Below are 19111 nucleotides of genomic sequence, written 5' to 3'. Positions count from 1 at the left end.
CAGTGGCTGCTGGAGTGGCCCTGGGACCAGCCAAACTGGCCGCTGCTCGGTTGGCCCCAGGCAGCTAGCCCTGGGGACCAAACGTTCTTTTCATTAAGAGCACTATCCAAAGAACAGTTACATAGGAGCAAATCCTAGTCCCAGGCAAGTTAAAAGAAGAGTTCTCATTGATTTCAGAGGTGTTGTGTTAATTAGGATTTAGCACTAAATATTTTGTTACTGATATATTTTCACTGAATCCCAAATCCAAAAATATCCTGCCAATGCACCACAAATTATTTTAAAGCTTTCTTCTAGTTACAATATTTTTAAGTGACACTATAATGTTATGTATAGGATACTACACAGAGTGAAAAAGATATATGTTAATTGTCTAGCACTTGGAAAAGGAGAAGGGGACTCAAGGGATTAGGATTCTGTTTCCATCTCACTCTGTCACCTTCCGCAAGACACTTATGCCCCCTTTTTCGATGTAACCATTGATTTTGAATGCTGAAGCCAAGACTCAGAGGACCAAACTGGAGGTGGAGGATGACATCATGGATGGAACTTGATCTTCTAAATTCTGACATATTAAAAGTTAAGTGCACAGTTAAACAGGACCTCCAGAGATTAGTACCACTTTGACAAATGGGGGCAGATGCTTTCGAGAGATAGATATTGGCTGTGACTCAATAAGTTCTTCAAAGTATTTCCCTCTTCCAACCAATATCACTCCAGTCTTGTCCACTTTAAGTTTGAGCCAGCTGTTCTTCATCTATACACTGATCTCCTCTAGGCATTTTTTCATTCTTAAAATGGCACTGGTTACAACTCTGGAAGAGGTCGTATACAGTTGGGTGTCACCAATGTACTGCTGATGGTGGTGGAGTCTATGGCATCTCATTTCCAAATGATTTCATATTGAATAGTGCAGAGCAGGATAGATTTTACAGAACTCTGCAGGGGAGGATGCTTTGTTTTTGTTTGTTTTGGGGTTAGGAGGTTTTTTTGGTGGTGGGGGTGCGGGGAGACTAACAATTGCATATTAGCATTCTTGGGCCCTGTTGGAGAGGAATTCATTATATACCTAGCCAATGAGGCAGTGGGGATGGAAGGATGGAATCCTTTTTGACCACAGCAGCAGTTTACACCTCCTCCAGTGCTTCAGGCTGTTCACTGATTATTATGGAATTGAAAGAATTTGAGTGATTGGCATATTCAATATTCAGCCTACAATAGGGAAAACTGAATTCCAGATTGTGGGTCTTTTTGGTACTTCAATTTATTGAGGATGCAATCACGCTAAAGTAATTGAAGAAAACGGTGATGAAGTAGAACATGAACACTTATTTATTTGAATGATTACTTTTCCATAAATGGTTTTTTTAAAAGATCACATTTTAACATTTAAAAAAAAAACGAATGGAAAAGGATTTTATGTTTGGATGAGCTACCTCATCTGCTTAAATACTAAGCGAAAAAATATATACTTTATAATTTACACCAACTTAAATCTGAACTCAAGGTAAGGAGGACTATAGTTATCAATATTTAATTTGGGTGCTTCTAAAAGCTTAAGTGGAATCATCTAATTAAAAAAATGCTAATGTAGAGGTATAGACTTTCCTTCTCCAAGTGCCATATCTTATTCCTTCTTCTTCATCTTCTTGGTATGTTTTTTTCTTTTTAAAACAGACAATACATGTTCACTACATGGCTTTTGGGTATGAATAAAATATTTGATTTGCAATTAAAAATACACAAAAGAACAAAAATTATATCAAATAGAGGGGTCTGAACTCTGAAGGGCACGGTCTAATAAAAGGAAGTAAGCATTTTGTAGTGCATGTCTATCTTGGATCTTAGCAAGAATATGCAACCAACTTTAAATGACAGAAAGTACATTTTAAAGTGTTTACTGATCAGCCCTTGTAAGATAGGCAGCAATTTCTCTTCAACAATTAACTAACAATAATCAGATCCATCTTTTAATTTGTCTAATAGATTACATCCTCTACTTTTCACTAGGAAAACAAATTCAGATTGCATTATATTCTGCTTTATTTTTCTTACTCAAAAAAGAAAAAACAAAAGGATACATTTAGTATTCATGAAATTAGACACACAGCATTGACCTGATTCAGGCATGATGCACGCAGGCACTGCATAGCCTTCCTCAGACAACTCTGCCGATGAACCTCAATTCACACCTACAACAACCCTGTTACGCCAGTCCTGTACTTTTTTGAGCAGAGTGCAAGTCATGCACTCACACAATTATCTGAGCTTTTGTGATGTGAACAAATGGAGATGAGGATAAGACCACTACACTCATTTCTAACCATTATTGTTATTTGTATAGCAGTAACACAACTAGGAGTCAGGTCCTGTATAAACATACAAAGAGCACAGTCAATGCCCCAAAGAGCTCTCAAATTATTCTGAAGACACAATGTAACAAAAAAGGAAGGGAAGTGGGCAGGGAGGATGACTTATAAAGATAGAACCATACAGTTATGTACGTTAGTGTGACGGGGCACACCCCCACTCTAGTATAGCAAAGACTAACAAGCTCTTCTGTGCTCCTTCAGCATTACTAGGCACACCTGTAAGGCTTGCTATGCCTGGAAGAGGAGTTTACAAAGGGAAAACCTGCCACAGGAAGGCTTGGTGAACAGGAGGAAGACTGCTGTATCTCTGAGACTACTGAACACAGAGACAGATAAGCCAACAGAAAGACAGTTGCAGGCCTTACCACCCCTGAACCTACATGGATCAGCTATAAAGCAGGGTGCCCCACAGGAGGAGGGGCAGGAGACAGACCCTAATTATAGACACTATACCTGCTGATAAACCAAGCCCCAGAGGGGTGACCCCAAAAAAAGACTAAGAGACAAACCACCTTTGCCTTTCTTTTCTTTTACTCTGATTCCCCTCTCTCTTAAGGGAGAGAGAGAAAAGTTCTCTCTTTTGTTTGTGTTTATTTTGTTTGGAAAACTCCTTTGTGGTACAAACAGCAGATGGATATCATAAACAATCCGAATTGGGATCTGGTGGGGACTCAAGGGAGCCCCAACCACCACCACCCAGTCAGCTATTGCACAACTTATAGGTTCCAAATCATCTGTGTTGTTTTGCTTCTAATAAATAACTACGTAACTACCTGTCATAAATATAAAGGGAAGGGTAAACAGCTTTAAAATCCCTCCTGGCCAGAGGAAAAACCCTTTCAACTGTAAAGGGTTAAGAAGCTAGGATAACCTCGCTGACACCTAACCAAAATGACCAATGAGAAGACAAGATATTTTCAAAAGCTGGGGGGAGGGAGAAACAAAGTTTCTGTCTGTGTGATGCTTTTGCCGGGGACAGAACAGGAATGGAGTCTTAGAACTTAGTAAGTAATCTAGCTAGATATGTGTTAGATTCTGATTCCTTTAAATGGCTGAGAAAATAAGCTGTGCTGAATGGAACGTAGGTTCCTGTTTTTGTGTCTTTTTGTAACTTAAAAGGTTTTGCCTAGAAGGATACTCTGTGTTTTTAATCTAATTACTCTGTAAGGTATTTACCATCCTGATTTTACAGAGGTGATTCTTTTTACTTCTATTAAAATTCTTCTTTTAAGAATCTGATTGCTTTTTCATTGTTCTTAAGATCCAAGGGTTTGGGTCTGTGTTCACCTATGCAAATTGGTGAGGATTTTTATCAAGCCTTCCCCAGGAAAGGGGGTGTAAGGGTTGGGAGGATTTTTGGGGGAAAGACATTTCCAAACAGGTTCTTTCCCAATTATATATCTGTTAGACTTTTGGTGGTGGCAGCGATAAAGTCCAAGGGCAAAAGGTAAAATAGTTTGTACCTTGGGGAAGTTTAACCTAAGCAGGTAAAAGTAAGCTTAGGAGGTTTTCATGCAGGTCCTCACATTTGTACCCTAGAGTTCAGAGTGGGGAAGGAACCTTGACACTACCTATCTCCAATTACTGTATAATCAGCATTGGTTGTCCAATTTCTCACAGGCATCACAGCAGAACTGGGTCTTGAGGCAGAATTAGAAAGAGGAGAGGGCAGTGATCTAAACATTGATTTGAACTTTATTCACAAAAAGTAAATGGCTAGTGCACTATTTCCACTGCATTATATAAAAGATTGAAAAAGATCCCAAATATTTGTGATTTGATTCTCTTTCATATTTTTAAACCAAACACTTCAGTTCAAAGTCCAAAACTGTTGTTTTGGGGGGGGGGGTTGGAACAGATATCTGCTAATGAAACAAACTGTTTGCTCAATAAGTATTTGTGGACATTTAATGTATCTGTTTTTCAAATTAACATTTTACATCATGATAAGAAACACTGAAAGATAAAAATGTCCCCAGTCCTCTGCAGTTTTTAAACTATATTACCAATACTGTTTGTTTTATGGGAAACATTTAATAAAAAGAAACAATTAGTTAAACACCTTAACTTAATTATTCTAACTTGTATTATAAATAATTTAAATATCTAAGCTGAATTATTTTAGTTTGCAGTATTCAATACAGTTGGCTTTAGTACTCAACTGCAGAAGTTAATTTTGATGGGTTTTTTTATTTCAGAAGAGAAATGTTTTTACATCTATTTTCTATTAAAATACAGGCAAACCCATTATCCAAATTTCATTTAGGTCCATCAGATCCAAAGTTTGCTGAAGAACATACCAAGTACACACTAAACAGTGTTCAGATCAAAATGTACAGCTCACTTTCTCAGCTAAGTCTAAGTCCAACTGTGTTTCCTCCGAACCAAAAAATGTCCACCCTGTAACAAGGGGAAAGTAGAGAAAGGAGAACATCTTATGGGTTATTTTTGTTTTGCTTTTTATGTAGATGTATTCTGCACTGACAAATACACTTAGAAGTGCATTTGGATTATGAAAGCTACTGAGCATATGATTTTGGCATTTTGATAATATGCATTTTTATATGGCTCCTCTACATTTATCTGTGTTTGTGGATATATTTTAACTTTTTAATAGGAGCTTCAGTAATATCTATCATTTGGAAGGCTTACATTTATTTTTGCTTTGCCTCAATAGAGCTTAGTTTTACTTTGTATAGATATTACACTTGTTAGTGATGAATAAGAAGCTTAGTCTGACTGTTTCTGCTGGCGTTTCGCAAATCCTTGGCTTAAACTATGCCAGGTGAGATTTTAAACTATTCATTTAGTTGATAAATTAGCAAAGTCTTTTATTTTTAGGGTTTATTCATATATGTTCTAGTGTTTTTCCATAATTTATTTCTAGCTCCAAGGGGTAATTCAGGAAATCTTTTGTTTACAGGTGCTATTAATATCAAAGGCCCCAATTCAGCAGGACCTAAGATCCTGAGCCAAAGTCACTGAAGTCAATGAGAGTATTTCAACTGGCTTCAATAACCACTGAATCAGACACTAATTGAATCAAGTCCTGTGCGGTTAGTAAACTTACCTAATAAACTGCTCATTTAAGGGCCACAAATCCTTCCCTGTTTTTTTCTTTTAGTGTAACCCTTGAGCATCTAAAAAGCAAACAGCAAGTCTTTAATTATTATTTGCATTATGGTAGCATCTAGAGGCCTCCGGGAAGGATCAGGACCCCACCATAGTAAGCACCGTACATACATACATAAAATGAAAAAAGGCCCTACCAAAAGTTCTGAGATACTAAATGTCTTCATAATTATATTTGGTTATAATCTGTGTAATAATTCAATATATGTGTTACTTTCTGTTCCTATTTTTTAAACAGATGGATGATACTTTTTTCAACTTTTCAAAGAGAAGATTATGTTCAGGTTAATTAGTACAATCCAATAAAAGGATAATTAGTTGTAAGTCTTGTGTGTATAGTGCTGATCAGATTTTCTGCATTGCATAGTGCCCAAAACACTGGATTTGAATTTTGATAAATACATAACAATTTGAAAAATCTAATTTTTGAAAGAGACACAAAACTGACAACGTCATTAAAGTGTAAAGAAATAAATGTACACTGTTATAAGAAAATGTAAAAACTTCTTTTGCTGTGTATCTTATTGACACAGCTTTCAAAGACTGAATTTTAAAAAAGCAGAAAGTTAGTTTGTGTCTTTTCTACAGTGGATTCTTCGTCTATATAGACAACAGGGCAAAGTGAAACAGACAATGTGTAATGTATTAGCCAGATGCAAGGAAGAATGTCTAGCGAGGATAAACACTGACTGGACAAAACTAGTCAGCAACTCCAAGGCCACAAGAAGCACGTAAGTAACAATAAGACAACTGTTGTAAGAAATATTGAATAAATGAAAGCAATGAGTTAAAAAAGATAAAAAGCTAAAAATTTGAGCATTAGCAGAATAAGTAAAAATGCATTAGAAAATATATTTAGAATGAAATATTTACAGATGAGGTAGTTTTAATAAATTGCACCTATGTAATGTTACAAGACAAGGTATAAAGAATGTGTGTGTTTAATGGGGAGGCGGATGGAGCAATCCAGATCAGACCATGTCAAGGTTCCTTCCCCACTCTGAACTCTAGGGTACAGATGTGGGGACCTGCATGACCCCTAAGCTTATTTTTAAACTTCCCCAAGGTACAAACTATTTTACCTTTTGCCCTTGGACTTTATTGCTGCCACCACCAAGCATCTAACAAATATATAAAAAGGAAAGAGCCCGCTTGGAAACATCTTTCCTCCCAAACCCTACACCCCCTTTCCTGGGGAAGGTTTGATAAAAATCCTCACCAATTTGCATAGGTGAACACAGACCCAAACCCTTGGATCTGAAGAACAATGAAAAAGCAATCAGGTTCTTAAAAAAAGAATTTTAATTGAAGTAAAAGAATCACCTCTGTAAAATCAGGATGGTAAATACTTTACAGGGTCATCAGATTCAAAACATAGAGAATCCCTCTACGCAAAACCTTAAGTTACAAAAAGACACAAAAACAGGAATATACATTCCATTCAACACAACTTATTTTATCAGCCATTTAAACAAAACAGAATCTAACGCATATCTAACTAGATTGCTTACTAACTCTTTACAGGACTTCTGACCTGCATTCCTGCTCTGATCCCGGCAAAGGCAACACACAGACAGAGAGAACCTTTGTTTCTCCTCCACTCCAGCTTTGAAAGTATCTTGTCTCCTCATTGGTCATTTTGGTCAGGTGCCAGTGACGTTATCCTAGCTTCTTAACCCTTTACAGGTGAAAGGGTTTTTCCTCTGGCCAGGAGGGATTTAAAGGTGTTTACCCTTCCCTTTATATTTATGACAGACCACCTTTATGATGACAAGTGGCTTACCTGTGCCATATTATCCTATCCCTGCTCTCTCTACTTTACGTATGTTTTATGCTTGATTAAGATGGCAATATATTATCCTAAAAATTTCTTATTAAAGCTTTAAATTAGTTAGGCTTAGTAACTGGTGTGGACAGTGCTTTTCACCCCCCAAAAATGTAGCATCACTGATAAAAATCACATCAACTAATAATCAAATGTGAATCACAAGGCCGAAAAAAAGAAAAAGAGAGAGAGAGAGAATCAGATCATAGAAAATATAGTGATGGAGACTTTATTGTTCATCCAATGTTTTAGATAAGCAGAAACTGCTAGCTGGATTAAAATAGTACCATTAAGATCATGTCACCCACATGACAGGGTGCTGTTGTTAAAACTTATTGCTGGTTAGCTGGCAATAAGCAATATTGTTTACTTCTTATCTTAAAGGATGGATAGTCAGTCACGTGTCTACTGTAATACAGTTCTAAACACTGATATTACTACTCCATCCCTGCATAAATGCATATCAAATAAAAGGTTCCCAGAAACAACATTAACTTCAGAGGCATCCCACTGTAACAAAGCAAAAAGCACAAGGCAGCATGTGAAGTGTAAACCCTAAGTATTTGCCAAATGGACTTTCCACATTACAGATAGGCACCTTTCTATGACCTACGTGATATTTTCTACTTTAAAAGGGAAATATCACAAATACCATGATAAATTAAATTACAATGCTGTGGTACATGTTCATAATTTTGGATGGACACCAAGTCTATTCTCTCACCAAGGCATCTTTTTGTTCATGTAATGACCAAGTTTTGCAACACATGGTAATCAGACTACAGCCTTCTGTTACAGTAACAGCATTCGTGTGGGCTCACAAGCCGAAACACAACCATTATGAACAGGAATTTCAGGAGTTATGCCAGAGGAAATTTTCTAACACACAGCTAGTCGTATAACTGTATAATACAGAGCACAGGCTATTCCAACTAAGAGTAGCTTTAATCTTGTTTCAGGCATTTGGCACTTAGGTCCCAAGTCCTCTCTAATTTCCTTTAAAAAAAAAAAATGTTCGAAGTGTAAGACTCATTCTCATTGATCTTTCTGCTGCTTTTGACTCTAATTCTTTTGCTTTTTTTCATAACCTCTCCTTTCTCAACTCAGCACTTTCCTCCTTCTCCTCTTACCTTACAACTTGTTCTTTCAATATCTCTTTTGGTGGCTCCATCTTTTCCTCCACATCTGTTTCTGAGCCCAGTCTACTCTACAAACTTTTGCCAGCATAGCTACGCTGGTCAGGACTGGGTGAGGAATGATCTCTGACGGACAGCAATGCCGACAAAAATCCCATACTACAGATGCAGTTATACTAGCAAAACTGCACTTTTGCCAGGGCATGTCTATAGGAACATTTAGTTTGCAACAAGCTGGAGTGTAAATCTACCTGGCACTGGCCTGCCACATTCTATCTGTCCTTGCAGATCCTGCTACCGCATACCATAAGTTCCCTAGTATATTTAAATCTTCTCCCATTTTAAAGCAGGGTAGATCTGTGTATATATGTGTATATACATATACCAGCAAAGCGCCCCTACAGCACACTCGGTCCGAGTCCTACAGGATCCATCCACTGTCCCTTCTTTTTTCATACTACACTCTGTTCAACTATGTGATCTCATTCATTCCCTTGACTTCAGCCACTGTCTTTATGCTCATGACTCCCAAATCTACTTCTCCTTTCTTGACCTCCCATCTTATACTCCTGCCTCTGCCTCTCTCCAACTCTTCCCCCAGATCTCTCCCCAGAACTTCAACTCAATGAATCAAACTGATTTATCTTCACTCCTAAATCTTTTCCTCTATCCCTTTCTCCATTTCTGTTGATAGTACCACTATATGTTATTACCAAGTCATAACCATAAGTCATCATCAACTCCTATGAAGTCATCTTCAGCATCCTCCCCTCCCCTTCTATCTAGGCCCTTACAAGTCCTTTTGTTTCTTCCTCTACAATACCAAACTTCGTCACTTCTTTTATGATTACTGCCAACATACTAGCTCATACCCTCTTGCTCTCTTCTTAACTACTGTAGCCTTCAGCTCTCTTATCCAAAACAGTTCCCAAAAATCACAGAATCATAGAAATGTAGAGCTGGAAGGGACCTCAAGAGGTCAGCTAGTCCATTCTCCTGCACTAAGACAGGACAAAGTATATTCTGACCTTTGTCTAACCTGTTGTTAAAAACCTCCAATGACAGGGATTCCACAACCTCCCTTGGAAGTCTATTCCAGAGCTTAACTATTCTTACAATTAGAAATGTTTTGCTAATACCTAACCTAAATCTCTTTGCTGTAGATTAAGCCCATTATTTCTTGTCCTACTTTTAGTGGACATGTAGAACAACTGAACCTCTTCATAACAGCCCTTTAACACACTGCAAGATTTATCAGGCCCTGCTCAATCTTCTTTTTTCAAGATTAAACATGCCGAGGTTTTTAAGTTTTCCTCATAGGTCATGCTTTCTGAACCTTTTATCAACAACCTTTTGTTGTTCTCCACTGGATTCCACAATTTGTCCACATCTTTCGTAGAGTTTAGCACCCAAAACTGGACACAGTACTCCAGCTGAGGCCTTACCAGTGCAAAGTACAGCAGGACAACTTCCTCCTGCGTCTTACATATGACAATCCCGTTAATACGACCCAGAATGATTTTTGCCTTTTTTGCAACTGCACCACATTGCTCACTCATATTCAATTTGTCATCCACTATAACCCCCAGATCCTTTTCAGCAGTACTTCCATCTCGCCAGCTATCCCCACTTTGTAGCTGTGTATTTGTTTTTTTTCTTCCTAAGCGTAGTATTTTGAACTTGCATTTATTGCCTTTCATATTGTTGACGTCAGATCAATTTTCCAATTTGTCAAGGTAGTTTTGAATTCTAATCCTGTCCTCAAGGTGCTAGCAAACTCCCCCAACTTGGTGTCATCCACAAATTTTACAATCATACTCTTCACTCCATTCTCATGGCAAGTTATAAGAATGTATGTCATCTCTGAAAAATGGATCAAGCTGACAGAAAACATCTACAGCAAGTTGATGAGTGCAGTGAGATTAGACAAGAAGCTGATGAAATGGTTCAGGATCACTGGAGAAGCGACAAAAGGATGAATGGTATCACAAGATTTGTTCAGCTTGGTTCTGGAAGCAGTAATAGCTGTAGCACTGACAGATGAAATGGGACGAGTCATGTTAATATGTAGAATGACAGTGCATAACCTTAGATTTGCAGAGGATATTGACCTCATGGTACTGAGCAAGGAGGATTTACAGAGAATAACTGACAAGGTTGATGATAAAAGCAGAAAATTCATATTGAACATCAGCATGGAGAACACAAAAATTATGGCAGTTGGAAGACAAGAGATAAAGATCAAATTCAGAGACAAAGGACTAGAACAAGCGGAAAAATTTGCATACCTTGGAGGACTACTATCAAAGAACGGGAATTATGAAGACGATATACAAAGAAAAATCAGACTGGCCACGACTGTATTTGCAAAACTATGCAAGATCTGTAAGGTTAAAAACATTTCAATAAAAACAAAACTCAACATATACCAGACAACTATCATGCCAATAATGCACTATGGGTCAGAATGCGGAAGTACGAGTATTTCTGACAATGAAAGATTTTGACTGCAGAAATAAACTTGCTCAGGATAATACTGACAGTTCCAAAACTGCAGAAAACAAAAAGATGAAGAGATAAGAAAACGGCTAGAGCAAGAAATAATGCTATTACAGAAAATTCAAAAAAGACAACTGTGGTGGTTTGGAAATGTGTCAAGAATGCAGCTGAAAAGTATACCATACATGGAAATACATACCAGAGTGCAAAGACCTGGGAATAAGAGGAAGACCAAGGATGTGTTGGATAGACATGATGAAGAATGGTATAGAACAAAAAGATTTCAAGATGAACAAAGCTGTGAAGCTGGTACAATACAGAGTAGTGGACATAAGAAGGGCCATACTGGGTCAGACCAAAGGTCCATCCAGCCCAGTATCCTGTCTACCGACAGTGGCCAATACCAGGTGCCCCAGAGGGAGTGAACCTAACAGGTAATGATCAGTGATCTCTCTCCTGCCATCCATCTCCACGCTCTGACAAACAGAGGCTAGGGACACCATTCCTTACCCATCCTGGCTAATATCTATTAATGGACTTAACCTCCATTAATTTACCCAGCTCTCTTTTAAACCCTGTTATAGTCCTAGCCTTCACAACCTCCTCAGGCAAGGAATTCCACAGGTTGACTGCGCTGTGTGAAGAAGAACTTCCTTTTATTTGTTTTAAACCTGCTGCCCATTAATTTCATTTAGTGGCCCCTAGTTCTTATATTACTGGAACAAGTTAATAACTTTTCCTTATTCACTTTCTCCACACCACTCATGATTTTATATACCTCTATCATATTCCCCCTTAGTCTCCTCTTTTCCAAGATGAAAAGTCCTAGCCTCTTTAATCTCTCTTCATATGGGACCCGTTCCAAACCCCTCTTCATTTTAGTTGCCCTTTTCTGAACCTTTTCTAATGCCAGTATATCTTTTTTGAGATGAGGGGACCACATCTCTACGCAGTATTCAAGATGTGGGCGTACCATGGATTTATATAAGGGCAATAAGATATTCTCCGTCTTATTCTCTATCCCTTTTTTAATGACTCCTAACATCCCGTTTGCTTTTTTGACTGCTGCTGCACACTGCGTGGACTTCTTCAGAGAACTATCCATGATGACTCCAAGATCTTTCTCCTGATTTGTTGTAGCTAAATTAACCCCCATCATATTGTATGTATAGTTGGGGTTGTTTTTTCCAATGTGCCTTACTTTACATTTATCCACATGAAATTTCATTTGCCATTTTGTTGCCTAATCACTTAGCTTTGTGAGATCTTTTTGATGTTCTTCACAGTCTGCTTTGGTCTTAACTATCTTGAGCAGTTTAGTATCATCTGCAAACTTTGCAACTTCACTGTTTACCCCTTTCTCAGATCATTTATGAATAAGTTGAATAGGATTGGTCCTAGGACTGACCCTTGGGAAACACCACTAGTTACCCCTCTCCATTCTGAAAATTTACCATTTATTCCTACCCTTTGTTCCCTGTCTTTTAACCAGCTCTCAATCCATGAAAGGATCTTCCCTCTTATTCCATGACAACTTAATTTACATAAGAGCCTTTGGTGAGGGACCTTGTCAAAGGCTTTCTGGAAATCTAAGTACACTATGTCCACTGGATCCCCCTTGTCCATGGACTTCAATCAGCCCCATCGTTACTTTTGAGCTGACAGACAGGAATAAAAGACAACAACTCCTCTCCATTTCATTATGCACGTTTTCATTAATGGAATATTGAATATTACCAGACCCAGGACAGACCCTTGTAGGACCTCCTAGATGCACCCCCCTCATCTGACAGGAAACCTTGATAACTACTCTTGGTGTACAGTCTTTCAATCAGGTTTCAGAGTAACAGCCGTGTTAGTCTGTATTTGCAAAAAGAAAAGGAGTATTGGTTAGTCTCTAAGGTGCCACAAGTACTCCTGGTCTTTCAATCATTTGAGCACCAGCCTTATAATTTCACCTAGACCACATTTCCATAGTTTTGCTTATGAAAATGTCATGTGGGACTGCCCCAAAAAGCTTACTAAAATCAAGATATATCATGTTTACATCTTCCCCCATCCACTAGGCCAGTAACCTTGTCAAAGAAGGAAAATAGATAGCTTTGGCATGATTTATTCTTGACAAATCCATGTTAGCTATTATTTATAACCCTATTATCCTCAAACACTCTTCTTCCTTTTCTACCAGTGTGACTTTCTGCACCTCCAGAATTCCTGTTTTCCTCACAAAGTTCAAGTAACTTTATGTTCAGAACACTGCACATTCTCCTCCTTCACATGCTCCCATCCTATATCTCATTACAATAAGTTATGAATATTAATTTAGTATCACATTGATGTATATTCAGTGTTTATGCTGAGAAAGTCAAGAAAATTGAAATCATAAGTGACCTCAGCAATCAATGTTACAGCTTTGTCCAACATGATTTTCACATCAAAATAATAGTAGATTTCACATATTAATTTTATATTAAGGACTAAAAGAAATCCAGACACACATTTTGCAACACAAAGCTGTTTTTAAATACCCCAATTAAAATATGTTCTCACTAGGGCATTACCAAATATTTGTTTTTCTCTGATCATAACGGTGCTAACTTTAGCCACAACTGAAGCATGATGTGGGTATAATATAATATCCATAACTTTATAATTTTAGAATGTATTTTTCCTTTTAAAACTTTAGACAAGGTAATTAGCTGGTAAATCGGCTTAGCTACACTTGATGTTATTGCAGCTATGCTGCTTTACATCAGCTGAGAAACTGCCCTGTTTTTTAACGTGGTACAACTTTTTGTAAGCAGAACATCCCCCAGTAGAATCACACAAAATCCACATTTAAGTGGCTGGATATGTGTAGTTCTCTTTAACTATAATCGAAGTTAAGCATTTTGAGACTCAATGCCGGGAAAATTCAGATTTAAAGAAAGTTTCCAATCTGTTTTAAAGTATCTCTTTACATTATGAATATAATTCAAATGTGTACTTCAACACACAGCAGGCATGTTGAAGCAGCCTTTTACAATGAGCACAAGTGTACAAATAATCGTAAGCAACACCTCCTCATTTGAGCTGCCAGGCCCTTTTACCCTCTCCTTTGCCTTAGTTGGTTTCTCTGCTGAGCCCCATTTCTAATTCTAACAGAATGATTTTACCCTACCAGGATAAAAGGAAATCGGTGAAACTCCATTTAGGAGATTATTACAAGTCTTGGGAGGACAGAATCGGATCTCAGCTACCTTAACATAAATCCAGTCACCTTGTTGACGGTGGTAGAGTTGCTCTGGATTTATTACACCTGCGTAACCCAGTGCAGAATCCAGTCCCCTGTCCCCAGGGGCACAGCTGTGCACAGGAGCATTTTAAACCTTTTCCCCCAACCATGGGTCCTTCCCAGAGGGGAAAGTTCATTAGCGCTCTGGGCCCCCCGGGGGCTCGCTGCATGATTGGGGCGGTTACCCATTAGGTGGGCAGGACGCAAGCTCCATACTTTTAAGGGAGGGTAACACCCCCCCCCTTACCCTACCCCCCCAAACACAGAGCTGAGCCTTTCCTCGACCAAAGAGCCAGGCTCTCCCAGCGGCCCCCCACCCCCTGGGCAGGGGGAAATCCTGCGCCATTTCGGACCCAGACACCGTCGCCTCCCGCCCCCAGTTTCCCCACTCACGCTGGGTCGGCGGCGCTGGGGGCGCAGGCTCCGCCCTCCGGGTCGCTCTCGGCCACCCCCTCCTCGCCGATGTCGGGCAGGGTGACGAAGAGCAGCGGCTTGGCGCCGAGGGCTGACCAGGCGCCGGGCTCTCTGTCCGCGGGAGCCGCTGCCTGGCGCGGGGAGCCTCCGCCCGGGTACGCAGCCCCAGCCCCGCCACCGGGAGCCGCCCGCCCTGGGAGCGCCGCGGCGGCGGCAGCCGGGGAGCCCCCCGCTAGTGGAGGGAGCGGCCGGGGGCTGGCGGGCAGGGAGCTGGGCAAGGGAGCGCGGGGGAAGGACGGGGCGGGCCGGGGGTGGAGGGGAGACGGGGGAGGCGGCGCCCTGGACGCGGCAGGGCAGCCGGGAGCCGCCCCGGGCACGGGGGAGCAGGAGGCGGCGGGGCCCGGGGCTGGAGCCGCGGAGGGCTTGAAGAGCCTGGCGAAGATGGTGCCCAGGTCCAACACCGCCACCTTCATGGCTGCGCGCCCGGCCGCAGCCGCTCGCAGCCCCACGCACAGCGAGAGCAGAGCGCGGAGCGGGCAGCGCCCGCCAGGCGGGGAGGGGGCTGAGCCTCCAGCCAGCCGAAGCCAACCCCGGGGCCAGGGCGGAGTGTCCCCCTGTCACTGGCCAGCGGCGCGGGCCGCGCTCGCTGCTAGGGGCTCCGGGCTGGCAGGTTGCCGCAGGTGCCCGAAGGGAGGGGAGGGGAGGGGAGAGGAGAGGGCGGGGGGTTGCTAAGCTAAACAAAAACCCAGGAGCTGCGGTAATTGGGCGCTTGACTGCAGCTCCGGGGCCTGGGCCGTGCGTGGAAATTGACAGTGAGCATCACGCGCAGCTCCACCCGGCATAGCCCTTAACAGGGAACGTGTTGCTGAAGAAACAGACCTGTCCAAATTATAGATCATCTGGGCTGGACAAAAACAGGCTGCTGGAGCTGAACCCCATTGGAACAATTCCTGGCTGGTCAAAGCAAGAGCTCTGTGGGAGGTGGGGAAGGGGAACGTGCAAAAGAAAATGGGATACTTTTTGCATAGCAAACAAAGCATGTGTCTGAAAAGGCTTTTGGTTTTAAATAATGTACTCTGTTTGGAATGAGGAACGTAGTTCTTAAAGCTACAATCCCAGCCAAATCAGCTCTTAGGTGAGTCTGTCAAACAAGGGTTTGTGGTAAAAAGGTGTTAACTTTTTCTGACCAAGTGACAAATCACTCCTGAGAAGAATGGATGAAAGCTGGATGCCTAGGCTCAATCCTGCTAAATCCAGTGATGTTGTTGAGTTAGGTGGGAGGGACTGGGGGAAACAGCAGAAGTAATTTTTCCCCCTTTGATTAAGGTAAAACACCACTTCCCATTAGCAAGGTTTGCAAACCAGGGTCCTGATACTGCAGCTCCTAACACTTGAGTGGATAACTGCATAATGAGGCTCTGCACAGGCACAGAGATCCATCTGCAAGCTAAAAATTGCAAGAGTGGGATTTAGAAGTCTAAATGGCTTCTCAGTTGTTCATGGATCTTTGAATAACAATAATGAAGAGTGCAGTTTTGCATTTTTGCTTGGTGGAGACATTGCAACTTTTCCCATAAGATGCAGACCTCACAACCACAGCTATCCTTGCCATAGTTTCAGTTTGGATTATGGCAGTGTGCTTTATAGGGTAGGGCACCTGAAGACTACTGTTTGAAGCTGAAGCTAATGCAGATTGCAAGTCACGATGGCTTGGAGATTCTAGGCTGTTGGAATGTTCCCCTTAAGACCTGTAGGCAACATAAGTTAGAGCAGTTTGTCCCAAGATCTGGGGCCACAAAGGTATCTGGAAGCCACTTTTGCCCATCACCCCTCATTTTGTGTCAACCACAGCTTGGTCAGACCAGGGTCCGGTCAAGTGTTTCACTATTGATTGGTGCCTCTCAAGGGGTATCACAAACTAAAATTATGAAAATTGTCTTCCATTTTGAGTGTGCGCACCCACACACTGGTTTAATACTGTTGCTTGTGCATAAAGTCTACCTTTTTTTACAGAATAAACCATTAAAGTATTTAGTGAGATGATCATTTAGATTGTTAGAGTTTACTCATCAGGGAGTCTCCTTTGTGAGGCTACGTAGTCTATGTGTATAAATACATTATGATTGATTACAGGAAATCAAACTGCAATTGATTTCTATCTTAATGTTCTTCAGTTAATTTTCAGCAAAAGAGACATTTTGAAAATGTACATATCTGAATAAAGTGTAGGTATGGAGGGAAATATTACAAACAGGTTATTATTATACAAATAATCATAATAATCTTACTGACAATAAGAATTAGTAATACAAATACCATTCAGAGGATTCATTTAGGATTGGACCAAAGAGAGAGGTCAAAAAGGGTACAGTAGTCAAGACAAGAGATGAGCCTGCACAAGACTTTCAGCAGCCAAATAGAAAGAAAATATGAAACGAGAGAGAAACTCTATGAAAAAAGAAGCAGCAGATTTGGACACAAAGTGGAGTGTGGGTGTAGTGAAGCAGAGTGACCTCCCTTCCTTCCCCACTGGAGAGCAAGGGACCACTACACTTGGTGGAGAACACAGGTAGCGCCCCCTCCTCTGAGATAAGGGGACAAGCCAATGACAGCGGTAGACAGAACCCTTTCACCCTTCCTCAATTTAGGAAGTATGGAAGCCAAGAAGTTGATTAAATGGCTTGCCAAGAGCCAGCAGCAACAACTGCTGCAACAGCTTGGGAGTCAGCAACAGCAACTGATTCAAGAACTGGGGGCCAAGAACTGTGAGCAACAACAACAGTGCTTGCAGCAGCTTGCAGCACTTCTGCCAACCCCCATGGGCCCCAACCCCAGGGGTGCTGCAGCCCCAGCTGACCCCACGATGCCGGTGCACTTGGCAAAAATGGGCCCCAAAGATGATCCCAAGGCCTTCCTTATCATGTTTGACGGGGTCGCCTACACAGCTAAGTGGCCCCTGGAGCAATGGGCCAGCTTACTGGCTCCGTACTGGAGAGGCATGGCCCACGCTGTCTACTGGGGAGCTCCCAGTAGGGAAGCTCAAGAGTATTGGTAGTTGAAAGCCGCCATCCTTGATGCACTTGAGATCACACCAGAGACGTTCTGGCGGCAACTCCAGCTGCAGCCCGAACGGTGTAGGGGGCCGAAGTCACTGAATGAGTTGTGCTCGAACAAGTCATACATATCCTTCCAATGCAAGGAAGAACCTGGGTCCTCCACCACCAGCCACTGACCCTGAGCATGACTGTGGCCCTGATGGACAACTTGTTGGTGGCATAGCCTGGGGCTCGGCCCATGAACCTGATGATGACCCCCAGGGACCAAAGGAGCAAACCCTGACCCAGCCCAAGACAGCCTGAGGGATGGGAGGTTGGCAAGCCCCAACTCCCACCCCCTACAGCGCTGGGACTACCTGAGGACATAGTCATCATGGGGAATCCCCAGACTGCAGGCACGCCAATGTTCTCACCCAACTCTGCAGAACGGCCCTGATGCCCCAAGATCAGCCTTTGTTTCACTTGAGGCCGATTCGAACATCTCAAATGGGAATGTCCCATGATGGACTGCAGTTTTGGCCAAGTCTGTTCTGGGAAGGCCGTGGGCCCATAAGCAGCCCTCAGATAAGCTGACAATCCCCCTTAGCGTGAACAGAGTCCAGGTATCCACCCTCCTTGATTCGGGGTGCAGGCAAACTCACATCCGCCAGGATCTCGTCCTGTCTCCAGACCCACCGCTGGGTGTCATTCAGCTGCAATGCATCCATGGGGATGTGAAGCCCTATCCCAAGACCCTAACCACCCTGACTGTGAAAGGGGAGACACAGCCCATGATGGTTGGGCTGGTACCAAGGCTGGCATACCCCATCATCTTGGGCCGTGACTGGAGGGGGTTCCCAGAGATCCTGTGTGTGACGACTACAGGGGCCCCCCCAGCCTGAAGTAGCCCACAAGGGGAGCAGACAGAATCTCTGAGGACCCCAGCAGGGAGGACCATCGGGCTAGCAACCCTAACCCTGACCCCCAAAGAAAGAGATTGAGCCCAGAAAACTCGCTCAGGAAGAATCCCCAAATTTGGGAGCCTACTTCAGCTGGGACCAACGAGAGGATCCCTCACTTAGCCAGGCCTATGAACAGCTGGCTCGCATTAATAGGGCTCTGATGGAACCCCACCAGGCAACGGTATACCCCCACTTCAAATTGACTGGTGACGGCCTAGACCACCCGTGACCTAAATTCCCTGTAAGCTGCGCAGCCACAGCAGCCTATTTAGCGCCATGCAGGCGCTTAGGGAACCCTCCCCTAGCCCCAGCTCACCATGCGGCCCCACCCCAGAGCTCTCACGCCCTGCACCCAACCCTCTGCCCCAGCCCTGAGCTCCCTCCCACAAAAACCCTTTGGCCCCACCCTCACCACATGAATTTTGTTCTTTGCACCAATATGGAGGTGATGTGTTGGTGCAC

General features: G+C 42.2%; 1 protein-coding gene across 1 annotated transcript in view; it reads right to left on the bottom strand.

The window, feature by feature from the left end:
- The window catches only part of FAM149A (family with sequence similarity 149 member A), a 76636-nt gene extending 61511 nt beyond the window's left edge, over positions 1–15125 (bottom strand). Inside the window, exon 1 of the mRNA XM_077814553.1 lies at positions 14632–15125. Within this exon, the coding sequence (XP_077670679.1) occupies positions 14632–15125 (494 nt within the window). The remainder of the gene's footprint in view (positions 1–14631) is intronic.
- Positions 15126–19111: the final 3986 nt, after the last annotated feature.

The sequence above is a fragment of the Eretmochelys imbricata genome, chromosome 4, assembly GCF_965152235.1.
Source record: "Eretmochelys imbricata isolate rEreImb1 chromosome 4, rEreImb1.hap1, whole genome shotgun sequence".
In the NCBI taxonomy this organism is placed as follows: domain Eukaryota; kingdom Metazoa; phylum Chordata; order Testudines; family Cheloniidae; genus Eretmochelys; species Eretmochelys imbricata.
The sequence above is the reverse complement of the archived record's forward strand: the minus strand, read 5'-3'. Positions and strand labels throughout refer to the sequence as shown.